At 45.8% G+C, this 18,402-nt stretch overlaps 1 protein-coding gene across 1 annotated transcript in view; it reads left to right on the top strand.

Moving 5' to 3' along the window:
• The window catches only part of LRP1 (LDL receptor related protein 1), a 386,504-nt gene that overhangs the window by 200,369 nt on the left and 167,733 nt on the right, over positions 1 to 18,402 (top strand). The window contains 1 exon segment of the mRNA XM_055003348.1: positions 11,013 to 11,175. Coding sequence (XP_054859323.1) covers positions 11,013 to 11,175 — 163 coding nt within the window.

The following is an 18,402-nucleotide window of genomic DNA, read 5'->3' as shown; positions in this document are numbered from 1 at the left end:
AAAGATTTCCGATTAATGTGTAACAATTGTGCAATAACAATAAGCTTATTGCATTTTTAAAAACAACATCTGGAAAGACTCGCCATCTGATGGTCTAATTAGACAAGATGTTGGGATTTCCATGACTGGATGTTGCTAGTTTTTTTGAAAGGCAAATAGCAGAGCCTGGCTGGTTCATACAGGGGTGGAAGCACTGGGAGAAGGGGTTTAATCCTTTCACCCTAGCTGAAACTGACCCCCCCCCCAAAAAACCCACTGGACGAGAAACATACTTGGACGCACTTTCTTTTTATTTCTGAAATTCTAGGGCTAATAACAGTGCATGCTAATGTTTGTGCAGGGGGTGGGTAGTTTGGCAAAACCAAGTGTAAGGGACCCTTCTGCCCATGTGGCTGCTTTTTGCCTTTTAGAAATGTTGGAAAAATGGATCTCCCAGCATCTTGCCTAGTCAGACTCTTCGTTTTTCCTTCTGTTTTGGAATTGCTATGTGGTAGAAAGAAACAAGGGCTTCAAAAAGACTTTGCATGTTGAGGGTGCTGTTTAATGATTATTTTGGAAGTTAAAAAGTTCCTTCCTTCCTTCCAGTTTGGTGTAGTGGTTAAGAGCAGCGGGACTGTAATCTGGAGAACCGAGTTTGATTCCCCACTCCTCCCCTTGAAGCCAGCTGTGTGATCTTGGGTCAGTCACGGGTCTCTCAGAGCCAAACTACAAGTGACGCCTGACACAAGTTGGACACTTGTCAGCTTCTCTCAAGTTTTGATGGGAAATGTAGGGCCAAGCTACAAGTGACAAATGACACTTGAACGGCAAGCGGATTGAGTGGAGGGCAAGTGAACAGGGAGAAATACACTTGCTGTTCAAGTGTCATTTGTCACTTGTTGCTTGGCCCATAGGCAGCTTGGCGGAATGTTGGACAAGTGACAGTTGAAAAGTCCGTTGGACAGCAGTCGGAGAGCCAAGCTGCAAGACTAGGGGCCAAGCTACACATGACGAATGACACTTGAACGGCAAGTGTATTTCTCCCTGTTCACTTGCCCTCCACTCAATCCACTTGCCGTTCAAGTGTCATTCGTCATGTGTAGCTTGGCCCTTGGACGCCTACATTTCCCATCAAAACTTGAGGGAAGCTGACAAGTGTCCAACTAGTGTCAGGCATCACTTGTAATTTGGCTCTCAGAGCTCTCTCAGCCCCACCCACCTCACAGGGTGATTGTTGGGGGGATAATAATAACATACTTTGTAAACCACTCTGAGGGCCAAGCTACACATGACGAATGACACTTGAACAGCAAGTGTATTTCTCCCTGTTCACTTGCCCTCCACTCAATCCACTTGCCGTTCAAGTGTCATTCGTCATGTGTAGCTTGGCCCTCAGTGAGTGTTAAGTTGTCCCGAAGGGCGATATATAAATTGAATGTTGTTGTTGTTGTTGTTATTCCTTCCTTCTCTCTCTCACCATCAGGCCTACATCAGCCCCAAATATCCTAAAGGAAGCTTTCTAGGTGACCTTGGGCCAGTCACCTTAAGGGCCTTGGGCCCTTAGCTTAACGTACCTCACAGTGTGGTGGTTATGAGGATGACATGGAAGAGAGGAGAATGAAACAAGCTACTTTGAGACCTGAAGTAAGCTGCTTTGAAATCTGGATGCTCCAGATTTTGGAGTGCCCCAAATCAGTCCCGTGACTCGGACTCAAGAGTGATTTCCAAGCCAAGTTCTGTTTAATTTTTCAGTTGCTTCAAATGGGCCATTCTCCCGCCCCTGCCCCAATGGTGCAGCAACCTGCCTGGTGCCTGTATATTTGTTAAAGATATTAATGGATTAGGGACGGGGACAGGGTGTGTGTGTGGAACAGAGATGTTAAAAAAATAGTTTAGGGTTGCTTAATAGTTCTAAATGTGCAATTGCTCTTGAAGCCTGAGCATTTGGGGCTAACAACTCAAGATCAAAATGCTTCCAGAGGGGTGACTCAGCTAAAACTTTAACCAGATGTTAAAGGAAAGGCGCGCTAGCCCTTTTTATGGCCCCCTCCCTCTGAGAGAAAAGAGGTTTGGCACAAATGATCGTCTCTTAATACTGCTAGGAACTTTGCTCTGAGTCTGGATGAACAACCCCCCGCCCCCCCATCTGCCTGCTTGTTGGGTTTAATATCTCACTGCGGCTGCAAGCACTTTGAGGGCATATCCCAGGGCAGCTGAATGTGCCTCTTTTAAATTGTTTTAACACTTATCCCTTTCTTCAGGTCAAAGATGCAAAGACTCCAGTAGCACTTTTAAGACTAACCAACTTTATTGTAGCATAAGCTTTCGAGAGCCACAGCGCTCTTCGTCAGATGCATGGAGGGAATGAAGAAACTGAGCAGAGATATATAGGTGGAGAGGAGGGGGGAGAGGGTGCAGGGAGCAAGCTCTTTAAGCAAACATAGCTTGAAATGACAATTCTCAGCTAGATTAGCAATGGTCTTCACCGAAACCAGCAGATTTATTTTTATTTTTGCTGCCCCTGGAGCACAGCCCTGTGTAATGGGTCTAAGCCCAGAGCCACATTGGAATATTGTTTCCATTGTACAGTAGTGTTCAGTGAGCTCCAGCTGAGGCTAGGCAAACTCGCCGTTAGATAGCCAGGATCAGCTTCCTAGTTTGTAGGTCCTTCTGCCCAGAAGAGTCAAAGAACAGGGGATAGATTGGCTGAGCAGAGCAAGCCGCTGTGCCCTAACTTGATGGCATTTCTTTGCTTTCCTGACAAACTGTAATTTGCAGTGACTACTTCTCTGCATAACTTCATTGTTCCCATTTCGTTTAGACGAGCAAATACTGTCCAGGCTAGCTTCACTGTGTACAAAGCTATTCACAGCCTTGGTCCGGCATACCTACGGGACCGCCTCCTTCCCTATGTTCCTCCGTGGCAACTTCGCTCATCTGTAGGGTTGCCAGGTCCAAGTTGGGAAATTCCTGGAGATTTTGGGGATGGAGCCTGGAGAGGGTGGGGTTTGGGGAGAGGAGGGGCCTTGGGGTATAATACCATAGAGTTCACCCTTCAAAGCAGCCATTTTCTCCAGGGGAACAGGTCTCTGTTGCCTGGAGATCAGTTGTAATTCTGGGAGATCTCCAGTTACCACCTGGAGGCTAGCAACCCTGCTCACCTGAACAGGATCTCCTGCAGGTACCAGGCTGCACATGGGTGAAATCAACAGCCGCTCGTACATGGGTTTTCTCTATGGTGGCCCCTTCTCTGTGGAACGGCCTGCTGGGGTTTTCAAGATAAGAGAGGTGGGTTGCCATTGCTTGCCTCTGCGTAGCATCCCTGTCTTTTTCTTTTTCTTTTTAAAGTAAAGATTTTATTTAAAAGAAAAGATATGAATAACAATAGTAAGTGCATAGAAACTTATACAAGTACTACATTTGAATTAGATTTAAACTAACAGAAAAATATATTCAAAGTATATAACAGTACAGCTAAATTATGTAATAGCTCTCCTACCTTCTCCTTATTGCATATAACCAGACTTTAATGTCAATGACTTTTAATCAGCCGTCTTTTCTGTATTTTATCTCTATAATATAATTTCCTTATTTTATCTTAGTTTTTACCTAGATAATCGAAGAAGTCTTTGCTTTTTTTCCGGAATTCTGATATTGGTCTATTGAGCACATGGGAAGTTAATTTAGCCATTGATGCTTATCTTGTCTATCCACTTGGACATGTTAGGAGTAGCCACGACATGGTCTTTCTTGGTGGTCTCCCATCCAGTTACTAACAAAGGCCGACTCTGATTAACATCCGAGCTCATCACTAGAGATGGGCACGAACTGAAATACGAACCAAAATTAAGCACGAACCATGCCGGTTCGTGGTTCGCGAACCATGGTTCGTCAGATCCCATTTCTGATGAACCACCATGAACTTCAGGCTGATTCATTTGGTTCTTTTTTTTGGCTCGTCACTGCAGACAGCCTGGTGCCAATCAATCAGTTTCCTAGGCAACAGGGGATGGACTTCCTGCAGACCTTCTGCTGACCTAGAAGTGAACTTCTGCTGGCTCGGAAGTGACCTTCTGCTGACCTGGAAGTGATGATTTTCTGATCTGGATGTGCCATTTTTACAAACCAAATGAACTGGTTCGCGAACCAGGGGCAGGTTTTTGAAAGTTCATGGTTCGTGAAATTTGACGAACCACGAACCACATGGTTCAATTTTTTTCCGGTTCGTGCCCATCTCTAATCATCACAGCTTTAATAAAATTATGAGGAACTGTGAAGAAGTTAGGATTAGAAAATACAATAATTAATATATGAAACTCTGAAGACTGAAATGAATCTGGCTCCTAAATTTTTGTGCTGGTTGCTAGAGCCAAAGAAAATTTGCCATCAGGCCGAAACATTTTTTTTTTTTAACGTGAGCTTTTAACTGAAGGCTTCCACCTAGGGTTACCAGCTCCGGGATGGGGAATTCCTGGAGATTTGGGGGTTGTTGCTTGGAGGAGAGAGCTGGGTTTGCGGAGGGGAGGGGCCTCAGCAGAGTATAATGCCATGCAGTCCACCCTTTAAAGCCGTCATTTTCTCCAGGTGAACTCATCTCTGTCTCCTGGAGATCAGTTGGAATTCCAGGAGATCTCCAGCCACCACCTGGAGGTTAGCAAACCTAGTTCCACCTTATTAAAGCTGCTTTTATGGTTTGATTCTAGCCTGAGGACTGTTTTATGGACTATCGGATGTCGTTTTGTGCTGTTTTCATGCGCCTGCTCTGTTTGTATTACTTATTGAGGATTTTTATGCAGTTATTTTTATGACTTCCTTGTCCTGTTTGTGAGCTGCCTCGAGTAGCTGTCTGGAGAAGCGGCATATAAGTGCTCGAAATATGCAAGTAAATAAAGTTAAGGCTCATCTTCTCTTTGCAGTTTGGATGTTGCAATGTAAAAAATTGGTGACTCCGTTTTTTTTTTTTTAAGTCACGCACACACAGAGAGTTGCTTTTCCAGTTGAGTGGAGAAATCTGTTCCCCTCTTGCGTATTAATGTGAGGCAAATTTTTTGCAATGAGTCAGTTCTTAAATGTGAGCAAAGCCAGCAATTGCTAGCTAGGCATCCTTGAGGGAGAAAACAAGTGGCTTTATTTACTCAGTATCCCTCTGTCCCCTGAGACTTAGCTGTGTGGCCTAGGGAAGTGTTGGCAATTTCCTTGTTTCACTACATAGCGCGGAGCATGAAAAAAAAAGCGTTCTTTTCCCTGCGGCGCCATGAGACACACTCGGTGTGGGAACTGCGGTCCACCCAGCCAACGCAGAATGTTTGCTATGGTCCAATTGGTTGTTGTGCTGCTCAGCAGGAGGTTTGGTTGAGTGACATTGTTTGCAGAAAATTACTACTCTCTCCATAGCAAATTGTGGTAAAGCAGCTATTTCTAACCTCTATGTTAGAAAACTGGGCTCTAAATAAATAAAGAACAGTGCAGTGAGTAGAACACCCAAGGGAAAGCATGTTTCGTGTTCTTATATATGTTGTCATAGATCCAGAGGAGTTAGCCGTGTTAGTCTGCAGTAGCAAAATAGAAAAGAGTCCAGTAGCAACTTTAAGACTAACCAACTTTACTGTAGCATAAGCTTTCGAGAATCACAGCTCTCTTCATCAGATACATCATAGTAGAGTCCAGTTGCACCTTTAAGACTAACCAACTTTACTGTAGCATAAGCTTTCGAGAACCACAGCTCTCTTCATCAGCTACATCATAGTAGAGTCCAGTAGCACCTTTAAGACTAACCAACTTTACTGTAGCGTAAGCTTTCGAGAATCACAGCTCTCTTCATCAGATACATCATAGTAGAGTTCAGTTGCACCTTTAAGACTAACCAACTTTACTGTAGCATAAGCTTTCGAGAACCACAGCTCTCTTCATCAGCTACATCATAGTAGAGTCCAGTAGCACCTTTAAGACTAACCAACTTTACTGTAGCGTAAGCTTTCGAGAACCACAGCTCTCTTCATCAGATACATCATAGTAGAGTCCAGTTGCACCTTTAAGACTAACCGACTTTACTGTAACATAAGCTTTCGAGAACCACAGCTCTCTTCGTCAGAGGCATCTTAAAGGTGCTACTGGACTCTTTTATATATATTGTGTCGTTCCAGTTCTTGCCCAGCTAGATACTGTGTGAACCTATTCCCTACAGCAGCTAATATATTCATCAATCTGCAGTTATACCTTTATTGGTCTTTACTGTATAATCCTAAACCCAGTTACGCCCTTCTAATTCTATTGAATTTAGTTGGTTTAGGTTCCAGGGTGTGCCTCCGTTTAGGGTTGTGCTATTACACATTAGTAACTACTATAGAGTTTTGACTTATTCATTTTGCATTTTTTTCTTACTTTCATTTTCAGGAATTGTTATTTTTATTAATCCAACGTTACATTATATTACACACACACCCCTCAGAACAAAAAGGGCAGGATTATAAACCTGAGAATAAACGGACCACCCCAGCGCTGAGAACTCCCCTTTCTCAAAGGGAAAGTGGCTATTTGTAGTACTTTGGCTATGAAAAACCTACTCTTGCTTTAGACGGGAGTATCTGCTGAGGGCGTGGATGAAGGGGAGAGCCCATGTGTTGGATGGCTTAGCTTTACTCTCATGCTCTGGATCTGAGGGCCAAGCTACACATGACGAATGACACTTGAACAGCAAGTGGATTGAGTGGAGGGCAAGTGAACAGGGAGAAATACACTTGCTGTTCAAGTGTCATTCGTCATGTGTAGCTTGGCCCTGAGTAACCGTGTGCTTCGCCTCCATGTACAGGCATGTCTGCAGCTTCTAAACCATGCACACCTGTATGTGCTCTGGGAAGCACAATTGTTCTCAGGATTTTTCGAATATAGGACTGGTGTCTTCGAATAGGAAGATATTGATTAAGACGTCATAACTACAAGATTTTATAAGTGAAAAGATTATAAGAACTGAAACAGACTGCCAATAGATGCAGAGGAGTTAGCCGTGTTAGTCTGTAGTAGCAAAATCAAAAAGAGTCTAGTAGCACCTTTAAGACTAACCGACTTTATTGTAGCATAAGCTTTCGAGAATCACAGTTCTCTTTGTCAGATGCATGGAGGGCAAGAAGAAACTGGTCAGATATATAGGTGGAGAGGGGAGGGCGGAGTAGATGCAAACAGTAGCTACTGATATGGAGATCAGTTTGCTTCTGTTAAGGAAGTCAGTTACTCCTGATAATGAGATAACCATTCATAGTCCCTATTCAGTCCCAGCTTGACAGAGTCAAATTTACACATGAATTCCAATTCAGAAGCTTCCCGCTGGATTCTGTTTTTGAAAGGTTTCTGTTGAACTACAGTGACCTTTAAGTCCTTGATGGAATGTCCTGGTAGATTGAAGTGTTCTCCCACTGGTTTCTGGATGTTGCCATTTCTAATGTCAGATTTGTGTCCATTTATTCTTTTGCGCAGAGGTTGGCTGGTTTGTCCAATGTACAGAGCAGAGGGACATTGTTGGCACATGAGGGCATATATCACATTGGAGGATGAGCAGCTGTAAGAGCCAGAGACAGTGTAGTTGATGCCATTGGGTCCTGTAATTGTATTTCCTGGGTAGATATAAGGGCAGAGCTGGCATCTGGGTCTGTTGTAGGGCTACTGTTTGCATCTACTCTGCCCTCTCCTCTCCACCTATATATCTGACCAGTTTCTTCTTGCCTTCCATGCATCTGATGACGGGAACTGTGATTCTCGAAAGCTTATAAATGCAGAGGAGTTAGCCGTGTTAGTCTGTGATAGCAAAATCAAAAAGAGTCCAGTAGCACCTTTAAGACTAACCAATTTTATTGTAGCATAAGCTTTCGAGAATCAAGTTCTCTTCGTCAGATCAGGCATCTTAAAGGTGCTACTGGACTCTTTTATATTTTACTTCATGTAATCCGCCTTGAGTCTCTGAGGAAGCTGGACTTTAATGTAGCTGTAGTGTTGATGATGAAAAAGGCCAAACCTAGGCATGCAGTAGCTGCAAAAGAGTTGCAAGAGGGGGCTTGTGAGATTGTGTAGCATCTAGCATGTGGCAAACTTGATTGTGGTTTGTAGTTGATATTATACCGAATACAGTGTTTGGTGGATTGCATCTCCAAAGGCAATCCCTGATCAGCTCTGTGGTTTATCATGGAGCAGCTTCACTCCTGTTGTCTTCCAGGATTGATTTAGCCAGCTTTGGTACGTGAGTCTCTGGCCACTGGGACTCCAGAATTGTTCCAAGGCAAGGCCCCAGGAGGAAATAGCTAAGGCGCGACACTGTAGCTCTGGCGTGATTGCACTTCCTGTGAGTCAGATGCTCCATGTCAGCATCTTTTTAAAAAAATTATTACAGATCTTGCCTTAATTTTCATCTGATGTTTCGTAAGGCTGATATCTGAGGAGGTTGCATGCAGCCTGTATCACTCTCTTTTGTCTGGGGCTGGTTTGGCTGTTTGCTGCCACCTTTAGGCAGATGGCGTTTCATGGCTAATGGTCCGATACCTTCCGCCCCCTTTATTTAATTTTCCCCCCATTGTGTTCTCCAATACAGGTTGACAAAAGATAATTACATCTCTCAGTCATAATTACAATAAGAGAAGCGTAATTTCAGCAAGTCGGTCACACATGTCCAAACTAACAAACGTACAGTTCTTTATATTGTCGAATCCACAACAACCATCGTACAGTTCTTTGTTTATATCGTAGAATTACATAGGATCCGATCCTAAATACAAAGTCTAGCACCATTCTGGGCTGGTTGCTTTCATTCCCCATCCCACCCTTTCCTCATTTACTGACATTGCCTGGCCAGTGAAATATTCTCAGCTGTAGCAATAGACTATAGAGGCCTGGTGCTCTCAGGAGCTGGCCTCTGCCAGGAATACATTGGAAAGAAAACCCCGTGAAAAGAGAGAGCTTTAAAATTGGGTTTCAAGGGAGGCACAGGGCCAGTGAAGGAGCCTAATTGAGGGCAACAATTGGTTCCAGGAGGACAGAGCCGCACAGAAGGATAAGAGGAAAATAGGCCTCTAAATATCTCGGTGGGAGAGCAATCTTCTGCCTGGTGCTCTATTCTGAGCAACACAAAACAGGGCTTTGAGGAGGGGAAGGGGTTGTAGGGGCTCGTTCCTTTAGCAGCAAGAAACTAGGAGAGAGCTGGGAGTTAGAGTCATAGATATGGCAGGACAGGAGAGGAGGATAGAGGGGGTGAAACGCAGGGTGCTCGTCTCCGCCACAACAGAGCATAAAGGTTGATTTCTGCTGTGCATTCACATTGCATACTCATCTCAGAGAACGGGCCATTTTCAGGCCATGGATAGAAATTTGGGTTCAAAGCAAATCAATAAAGGTACAGCATGTGGCATTTATATCAGTATTGGGGGATTCATGGTGTTCCAGGTTCTGTCCAAATAAAAATGTAGTTGGTTACACACCCATATCTTCCTAGGGGAATCTTTATTTTGCTTTTTTTAACTGGAGGTTTTATAAGACCTGAGACCAGGTATTTCTAATCAAGAAACTCAGGGCCAAGCTACACATGACGAATGACACTTGAACAGCAAGTATATTTCTCCCTGTTCACTTGCCCTCCAATCAATCCACTTGCCGTTCAAGTTTCATTCGTCATGTGTAGCTTGGCCCAGAGTTAGAGCTGAAACAGATGGGCAGAATATCCACATGAAAATCTGTTTCTGGACTGGACCATTTCAGATTGCAGCTGCAGGATCCCACGTTAGAGCGGTACCGTCCCCTGGAGGGTGGTGGGATTATCTAGGGGGGGGGGGTTGCTAAGAGGCAAGGGTGTGGCAAGAGGGCTCCTCCGAGCACGTTGTTCATTTATTTACGATTGACCAGGCTAGAGCCTTCTTTGCTTCCAAGTTTCTGCCTCTATGTGGTGCTGAAATCTGGTGGAAACTATCAGAACTTTTAGTAAACACGCCGCTGGCGCTCTAGTCTAGACGAATATACCACGTTTTGAGGAAGTGTTGTCACTGTATGTGTTTTTGTCTTTTTGTCATTTTTCAAGTGGATTTTGAATAAATGTACAGTCAATTGTTGCTGTTTTGAATGTTTTTTTAATGTTTTTATGTTGTTTTTTTATTGTTTATAATGCTTTTTATACTGTTTAGTAGGGGGCTCTGGGGATGAGTTTATGGAACCCAGAGGGCGGTGGCCCGAAAAGTTTTGGAACCACTATGTTAGAGTGTTCTGCCACATAAAATATTCCCTACCCATATGCAACTGATGTGTGAGGAAGAAGATTCTAAGGGCCAAGCTACACATGACGAATGACACTTGAACAGCAAGTGTATTTCTCCCTGTTCACTTGCCCTCCACTAAATCCACTTGCCTTTCAAGTGTCATTCGTCATGTGTAGCTTGGCCCTAAGCCAACCATTTCCTGACATTCTAATTTTGAACAACTTTACCCACCTGTAGCCTGAAGTGGCACAGCCCATTGACACTTTCAGGGGATGGGTCTTTGTTCACCTGTTTTAGCTCTGGCATATTGATTCATAAAACCTATTCAAAGTTTCTATGGTGCAGAATATTTGGAATCCTTGGATGGGAGGTTTGAGTTGATCCATGTGTACTCTCGCTTAAACCCCAGAAAGAGTTGTGTGAATCTCCCTGTTCCTTGTTAGAGGACATTTAGCTGTTTAGGGGGCAAGTAGAATGCTTGCTTTACAGTTTGTGTACTCCGGGCTATGTTTTCTCCGGAGATCCAAATGAAGAACTAAGTTATCCCAGATTGTTGTTCCAGAGGGACAGTTTTCAAAAGAGACCACAATGTGGCAAAAAGGCTCCTGTTTTCTTTGCATATGTGAATCGATTTACTCACTCAACAATGGGAAGCTTCTGGAACAGTTTCCATATCGGAATCAATCTTTTATGCTTCTGTATAGGACCTCTTGTGCTGATAGAGTAATTCATTTTGTATAGCTCGAAAGTGCTGAGTTGCGCCCGAACCCCTTCCTTACCTCATTCTTGTTTGTTTCTTTCCATTAGATGTGGAGCAGATGGCCATCGACTGGCTCACGGGCAACTTCTACTTTGTGGATGACATTGACGACCGGATATTTGTCTGCAATAAGAACGGGGACACCTGTGTCACGTTGCTTGATCTGGAGCTCTACAACCCCAAAGGCATTGCGCTGGATCCAACCATGGGGTGAGAATCCATAGGAGGGGCTCATGGATGAAAAACTTCTTGCTTTGAGAAGGGTCAGGAAAGTGGGTTTTCTGAACTCCGCGTGGTAGGTTCTGATGTCAGGACAGTGGCACAGCCTGGAACTCTCAGGGTAATTCTAAGAGTATGCAAGGCACATCAGCAGGGCGGGTGCCAGAGTTCCTGGTGCTTGAGGCCGGGGGGCAGCTTCAGGGCTGATGCCACCCCTGTGCGCATGTGCACACACACGCACATCCACACTGCTCAGTTGTCCCGCACCACCCTGGCCACCTGCCGTACCTGGCCCACAGCTGTGTGTTAGCAGTGGAGGCAGCAGCATGGGTCAACTTAGAGCCAGATCAAACAAGACGAGGGTCGTGCAAGTTTTCTTGGAGGGATGGGATGGAATAATGATAGAAGAAAGCAAAGGGGAAGGGAAAGGACAAAGCGGGAAGGACCTAGAGAAACTGCGCCTCAGGGTGTGTGCTTTGAATGAGCTGCTGAAGACGCAAATCCTTCTTCCAGGCACAAGCCCCCCTCCCCACCCCCGATGTGAGGGCATCCTGGGAGAGAGCAGCAGCAGCCCACCCTGGAATGGTCCTTGGGTGCCCTCGCGTCCAGCAGGCTTGTGCCTGGAAGAAGGATTAGCAGCTCATTCAAAGCGCACACCCTGAGGCGCAGCTGTTTCTCCAGGTCCTTCCCGTTTTCTTCTTTCCCTTCCCCTTTGCTTTCTTCTGTCATTCTTCCATCCCATCCCCACTCCCAATCCCCCAAAACAAACTTATCACTTTTCCTCCACTCCTTTCCAGTTAGTGAGGCGACAGGCAGGAGATCGGGGGGGGGGGGGATGCTTGGCGTGCATGCGTCCTCCCAGCTCTCCAGCTCAGTTGCTCCATGGTGCGTGCCCCCTCCGCCACCTCTGCGCTGGAGGCGATTGCTGGACCTGCATATCTGGGCAATTAATTTCTCTCCCACCCACCATGGGTTGATATAACCAGAATGTTTCTTAAAGCAGAATTTTTAAAAAAACAGCAGTTTTCCCTGACGATAAGACACACAGTGCACTTCAGTGCTCTTAAGTGCCGCTAAAGTTCGCTGTAATGCCCTTTGAGCGAAACTGCAGGTTTGAATGCTACGTTAATGAGTCTCTAGCAGCCGTGGAAGAGATGTACGTGGCTGCTTAAGGGGCTGTGGCATGGGTACTGCACAACAGAAGTTAGGCAAGAGAAGCCAAAAATAAAAAAGATTCCCTTAACAAGGGTGACATACAGGGTACTCCGAGCAATTACTGAACAGACATTGCCCCTAGCTAAATCTGGCATTGTGTTCATGAATCCCTAACAAATTCTAAGCCTATTGGCCTGTAGATAGAAATCTACCTAACAGTTTACTCATCCAGGGCTTTTTTTCAGCAGGAATGCAGTGGAACGGAGTTCCGGAACCTCTTGAAAATGGTCACATGGCTGGTGGCCCCGCCCCCTGATCTCCAGACGCGGAGGGCAATCTGAACTCCCCTCTGTCTGGAGATCAGGGGGCGGGGCCACCAACCATGTGACCATTTTCTCCAAGGGCAACCCACTGAGTTCCACCACCTCTTTTCCCAGAAAAAAGGCCCTGTACTCATCAATACAGTTTTATCTTTCCCTGATTGGGGAAAAGGCATGGGAATTCTCTTGCAACTACTTAGTCCTTGAGCGAGCTGAGCCTTCCTCTGCCACCTGTGGAAAAGTGCTTGATTGTAAGACTGGAAGTGGAAACTGAAAGAAATGATCAGGGCTTAAAGGTTAGCTTTCAGGAAAGAGATCTGGAATTTGTATTCTTACCCGATTGGGACGGCTAAATCCAGAACTGTCAAACTATCAGACGTAAAGTTTTTTTGGCTAGGCTACTACTTTGCATGTTACTTTAGTTTATTAAAGTTGTGGCCACGAGAGCATGAGTTACAGATTTCAACCGCTGGAGCCGCATAAGGCAGACAGGATGTGATTTACAGTCCTAATAGATGCAAACTGGAATTTCCTCTTGTGTTTTCAAGATGTGATCGTGTCCAGGCAGAATCCTGGAGCCTCGAACTATGAATAATGCACTTTTCATGCTTGACCATCCCTCCTAAATTATCACTGTCCCCTTTGAGTCACCGCCTAAAGCGACTGTCGATGTGAAATTTAACCGGCTGAGCGACAGTCAATATGAAAACAACAGGGAAGGAAATGTGCCTCTCTCTCTGTTTCTGTCCCATTTGAATTATCACCCAATTAGGAAGAGTAGATGAAGTAATTAATTAACACAGTGGCATTTGTTTGAGAATGAATGGCAATTTTGTATTCTGGGAGCTGTGATAATTTTTCCGGTTTCAAGCGTGGAGTGGGGAGGAGTGGGGAAGATGCCGCTTTGCTGCATCTGGCGTGGCTATGTCAGAGCAATCGTAAAATGAACCGTCTGCCAAAACATTGGAGTGCATAGTGGGATAAAGCTGCTTGTGGCAGAGAGAGCGCCTCACAGGGAGCCTAAAGGGACTGCTGAAATTGGTGGTGTACCAGAAAACGTTCCGCTGTGTTCCATGTCAAAACAAAACAAAACAGGGATGTGTCTTTCCTTAGGAGGAGGTGCCACCATCTTCGCGTACTGACTTGGCCACCACCAGTGAGAGAATGTGTTGAGTTTCAGGATAGGGTTTGGATGCAGAGTGTAGGAAGCAGGCTGAAGATATAAAATAACACAGCAAAGCACACGTCTTTGTTTCCCATTTGATTTTGGGGGTGCCATTGATCTTAGCAGGTTAAAAAAAAGGTAGTCCCCTGTGCAAGCACCGAGTCATTACTGACTCATGGGATGACATCGCATCATGACGTTTTCTTGGCCGACTTTTTACAGAGTGGTTTGCCATTGCCTTCTCCAGTCATCTACACTTTACCCCCCAGGAAACTGGGTACTCATTTTACCGAACTTGGAAGGATGGAAGGCTGAGGGCCAAGCTACACATGACGAATGACACTTGAACAGCAAGTGTATTTCTCCCTGTTCACTTGCCCTCCACTCAATCCACTTGCCATTCAAGTGTCATTCGTCATGTGTAGCTTGGCCCTCAGTCAACCTTGAGCCGGCCACCTGAACCTGGCTTCTGCCAGGATCGAACTCAGGTAGTGAGCAGAGCTTGGGCTGCAGTACTGCAGCTTACCACTCTGCGCCACGGGGCTCTTAGCAGGGACAGCAGTGAAAAAGTGGTACAGTATGATGACTGAGGATCATGATTAGAGGTGCATGCTCTAAACTTGGTAGTGCAAGGATGCTGCTGTCCACTATCGATGTTAAACCTATGAGTCTTGCAGATGATAAGTTTTGAAACCTGGCGTCAGAGTCCATGCTTCTAACTAGCTGGTGAAGAGCAGAAAGTGTCCTGGAGAAAGATAGACTGCAGAGCTCAAGAAGGTTCCTCCGGAATTCAAATCTGATCAGGGCTCAGTTACTCGTTATACATGAAAAAGTTTGACAGCTAAATTGTGGTGGGAAAGAAAGAGGGAAATTGGGACTGGAGAAACGAGAGAGGAAAGGGCATCAGTGCTTAACTCATCCCCTGCCTCTGACTCTTTGCTCTCTCAGGGCCAAGCTACACATGACGAATGACACTTGAACGGCAAGTGGATTGAGTGGAGGGCAAGTGAACAGGGAGAAATACACTTGCTGTTCAAGTGTCATTCGTCATGTGTACCTTGGCCCCCAGTTGCTTCTCCACCTGCAGGTTCCAGATGAATTTTCTGTGTTGGAAATGCTCATTTGTCAAACTGGAATGCAGAGGTAGAAAGGGGAAGAGGGTTTTCACTGGGAAAATGGCAGTGAATTTGGTGAGCACTCCCCCCATCACAGAGCCAGTTTGGTGTAGTGGTTAAGAGCAGCAGGACTCTAATCTGGAGAGCCGGGTTTGATTCCCCAATCTTCCACTTGAAGCCAGCTGGGTGACCTTGGGTCAGTCACAGCTCTCTCGGAGCTCTCTCAGCCCCTCCCACCTCACAAGGTGATTATTGTTGTGTGGATAATAATAACATACTCTGTGAACCGCTCTGAGTGGGTGTTAAGTTGTCCTGGTGGTATATAAATCGAATGTTGTTGTTGTTATTTTGTGCTCCTCATTCAGCATCACTTTGCAGCAGAGAAAGGAGGGGGACCGTCCGGATTTTCTTGCACACATTTTTTGTGTGTAATATGTTGTCATGCCATGGGAGCTTAGCAAAGTCATTCACAGCTTGAGTCAAAAACTCTTTTAGGCAGAAGTAAGTTGCATTGATTTTTTTTTCACATCTGACTTACTTTTAAATACTGCCTCTCAACGTGAGCCTGCGGCCTTTGAACTCTGTGCCGCAAAAACAAGCTCTTTGCCTGCGTTGTGCATGTTGAAGATAAGTGCACTGAAGGGCACTCAGATACTGTCTCATCAGAACAACAAATATTGATGCTGTCTTGTGCCGAGTTTGATGTTCTGTGGTCTTGAGAGCCTTGTGGTGGATCAATGTGTTTAATCTACCCTTTGCAACATCCTCGCCTGAATACCAGACAAAATTGGCTGTAGTGCTAAAACAAGAGAGATGTCACTGTATGTGTGCTGCGCGAGTGAGGGTTGACCACAGGTCTGAAACCATTTTTGTATCACGTTGACATCTAGATGGACACAGGCAATTCAAGGGTCTTCCTGGATTTTTTTGGACGTTCCTTGGTTTCATTGTGTGAACGAAGGATTAAAGTATTTGGAAATGGGTCTTGGCGCAGTCCAAGTATACTTTAGACTGCCATCTAGTGTTTGTTATCGCTGTCTGACAGGTGTCGTAGTATACCTCTCTTTGCACACCAGGATTTAAAAGAAAATGCTTAAAATCAGCTGCTCCAACAGTACCTTCTGTGTTGGTGCAGATAATCACAGGTAGGTTTGAGAAATGAGGTTTTTCACCCACAGTCTCCCTCCACCCAAGGAAATGCACAGAGCACAAAACTGTTGTTTACATCTAGTGATGGGGGGCACACTAATTTTTTTCCTGGCAGTTAGCCATAGCAATGTCATTTTCAGCATTCACTTGTGAGGTTTGACAGCTTGCACGGCTGGAAGCTGAAGACCAAAGCGCAACAAGGAAAACGTCCGCCTCTGTTTGCTTGCTTCCATTGACCAGGCAAAGAAAGTATTTCGCAATCAGGGAAGCTCCGAAGGCAAAACACTAGGAAGAAAGAATCTGACTCCAAGCCCAGAAGTATACTTGTGCAGTCTCTGCATAAGGAGTAAGCCCCGTTTGGCTTACCTCTGAGGGCCAAGCTACACATGACGAATGACACTTGAACAGCAAGTGTATTTCTCCCTGTTCACTTGCCCTCCACTAAATCCACTTGCCGTTCAAGTGTCATTCGTCATGTGTAGCTTGGCCTTAAGTAAATGTGCATAGCATCAGGCTACAGAGCATTTGAGCCACTTTGGTGGCCCTGATTGGGCAGAAAGGCAGAATATAAATTCTGTAAACAAAGATAAATACAATAAATTTAAAATCTTAAGTGTCCACCCACTAATTTCTTGAAGGGACGACCGAGAGGAGGCACCACCGAAAAGCTGGCTCGTGGAAAATACAAGAAAATGATGGCTCATTGCAAGATGGGATGTTTATAGAAAAGGGGTATTGAAGTAAAATAGTATAAAGCAGAATATCAAAATATATAAGGTCAAGGTTTCATGAGAACAGTGTAGCACATTTGCAGAAAGGAACTCCTTTCCCCTACACTCTGGGCCAAGCTACACATGACGAATGACACTTGAACGGCAAGTGTATTTCTCCCTGTTCACTTGCCCTCCACTCAATCCACTTGCCGTTCAAGTGTCATTCGTCACTAGGGGTGTGCAAGCCAAAAATTTTCGGCTATAGCCGAAAGTAGAAAGCCGAAAGAAGATTCTCTATCGTTAAAGCCGAAAGCCGAAACAAGAATCTCTTTCGGCTTTCGACTTTCGGGATTCTTTCGGCATTATTTCGGCATTCTTTCGGCTTTTTTCTATGGGAAAATGCCTCCGTCTTCCAGGACGCCTGGAGGAGGCATTTTCCCACCGAATAAGCCCAAAATTGGTGGGGACCTTCCTCTAACCCTTCTCTAACAACCACCCAAGTTTCAGACAGATTGGACTTTGGGGGGCCATGTTATGGCCCCCCAAAGCAGGTCCCCCCATCCTCCCATAAGAAAGCGAAGGAGCAGCATATTGTTAGCATGCTGCTGCTGATCTTTCTTCATTATTTCCTATGGGGAAAAAATGAAGAGGCAGGCTTCCTTTGCCAGGGGTGGCATTTTGCATGCAAAATGCCCCCCAGCCCTCAGGGGCCCTTCTCCCAACCCTCCTCCCACCCCCCACCAAGGCTCAGCCTGCTCCCACTTGGGGGGGCCATTTCATGGCCTCCCCAAGTAGGTGCTCTAATCTCTACCACTGACAGCTGGGGGAAGCTTGTGTTGCCAGGGGTGGCATTTTGCATGCAAAATGCCCCCCAACCCTCTGGGGCCCTTCTCCCACCCCTCCTCCCACCCCCCACCAAGGCTCAGCCTGCTCCCACTTGGGGGGGGCATTTCATGGCCTCCCCAAGTAGGTGCTCTAATCTCTACCACTGACAGCTGGGGGAGGCTTGTGTTGCCAGGGGTGGCATTTTGCATGCAAAATGCCCCCCAACCCTCTGGGGCCCTTCTCCCACCCCTCCTCCCACCCCCCACCATGGCTCAGCCTGCTCCCACTTGGGGGGGCCATTTCACGGCCTCCCCAAGTAGGTCCTCTCAGCCCCTAAAGTCCACCCCTTACAGCCCCACACAAACCCAATTCCCCCCCAGCTGCCACACACAGACCCAAATCCCCACATTAGCCCCTCACAGACCCAAATCCACCCCCACCTGCCCCACACCCATAACCCCAGGAACAGGCTGGCAAAGGCCAGCCCTCTCCCTTTGTTCCCTATGCTGGGAACTTCTAAACTCTCTTTCCCTGGGCAATTCTGCACAGCCCAGGGGTGCCACAATGGTGGGCACACTTCTGAGTGCCAGCTGGTCCCTGTGAAAGAGCACCTGAACCACAGACACCCTCCCTCAAATTCCCCCGCCACCTACAGAGATGGCTGGCCAGCCAGCCCCATTGTTCCCTATGATGGGAACCAACTGCACAACAAAGAATAAAACAAGAACAACACAAAATAAAGTTTTAAATTTTTTTTTCTCCCTTCCAAAGTACAA

Source organism: Eublepharis macularius, chromosome 19 (genome assembly GCF_028583425.1).
Source record: "Eublepharis macularius isolate TG4126 chromosome 19, MPM_Emac_v1.0, whole genome shotgun sequence".
NCBI classification, from domain to species: Eukaryota; Metazoa; Chordata; class Lepidosauria; order Squamata; family Eublepharidae; genus Eublepharis; species Eublepharis macularius.
The sequence above is the reverse complement of the archived record's forward strand: the minus strand, read 5'-3'. Positions and strand labels throughout refer to the sequence as shown.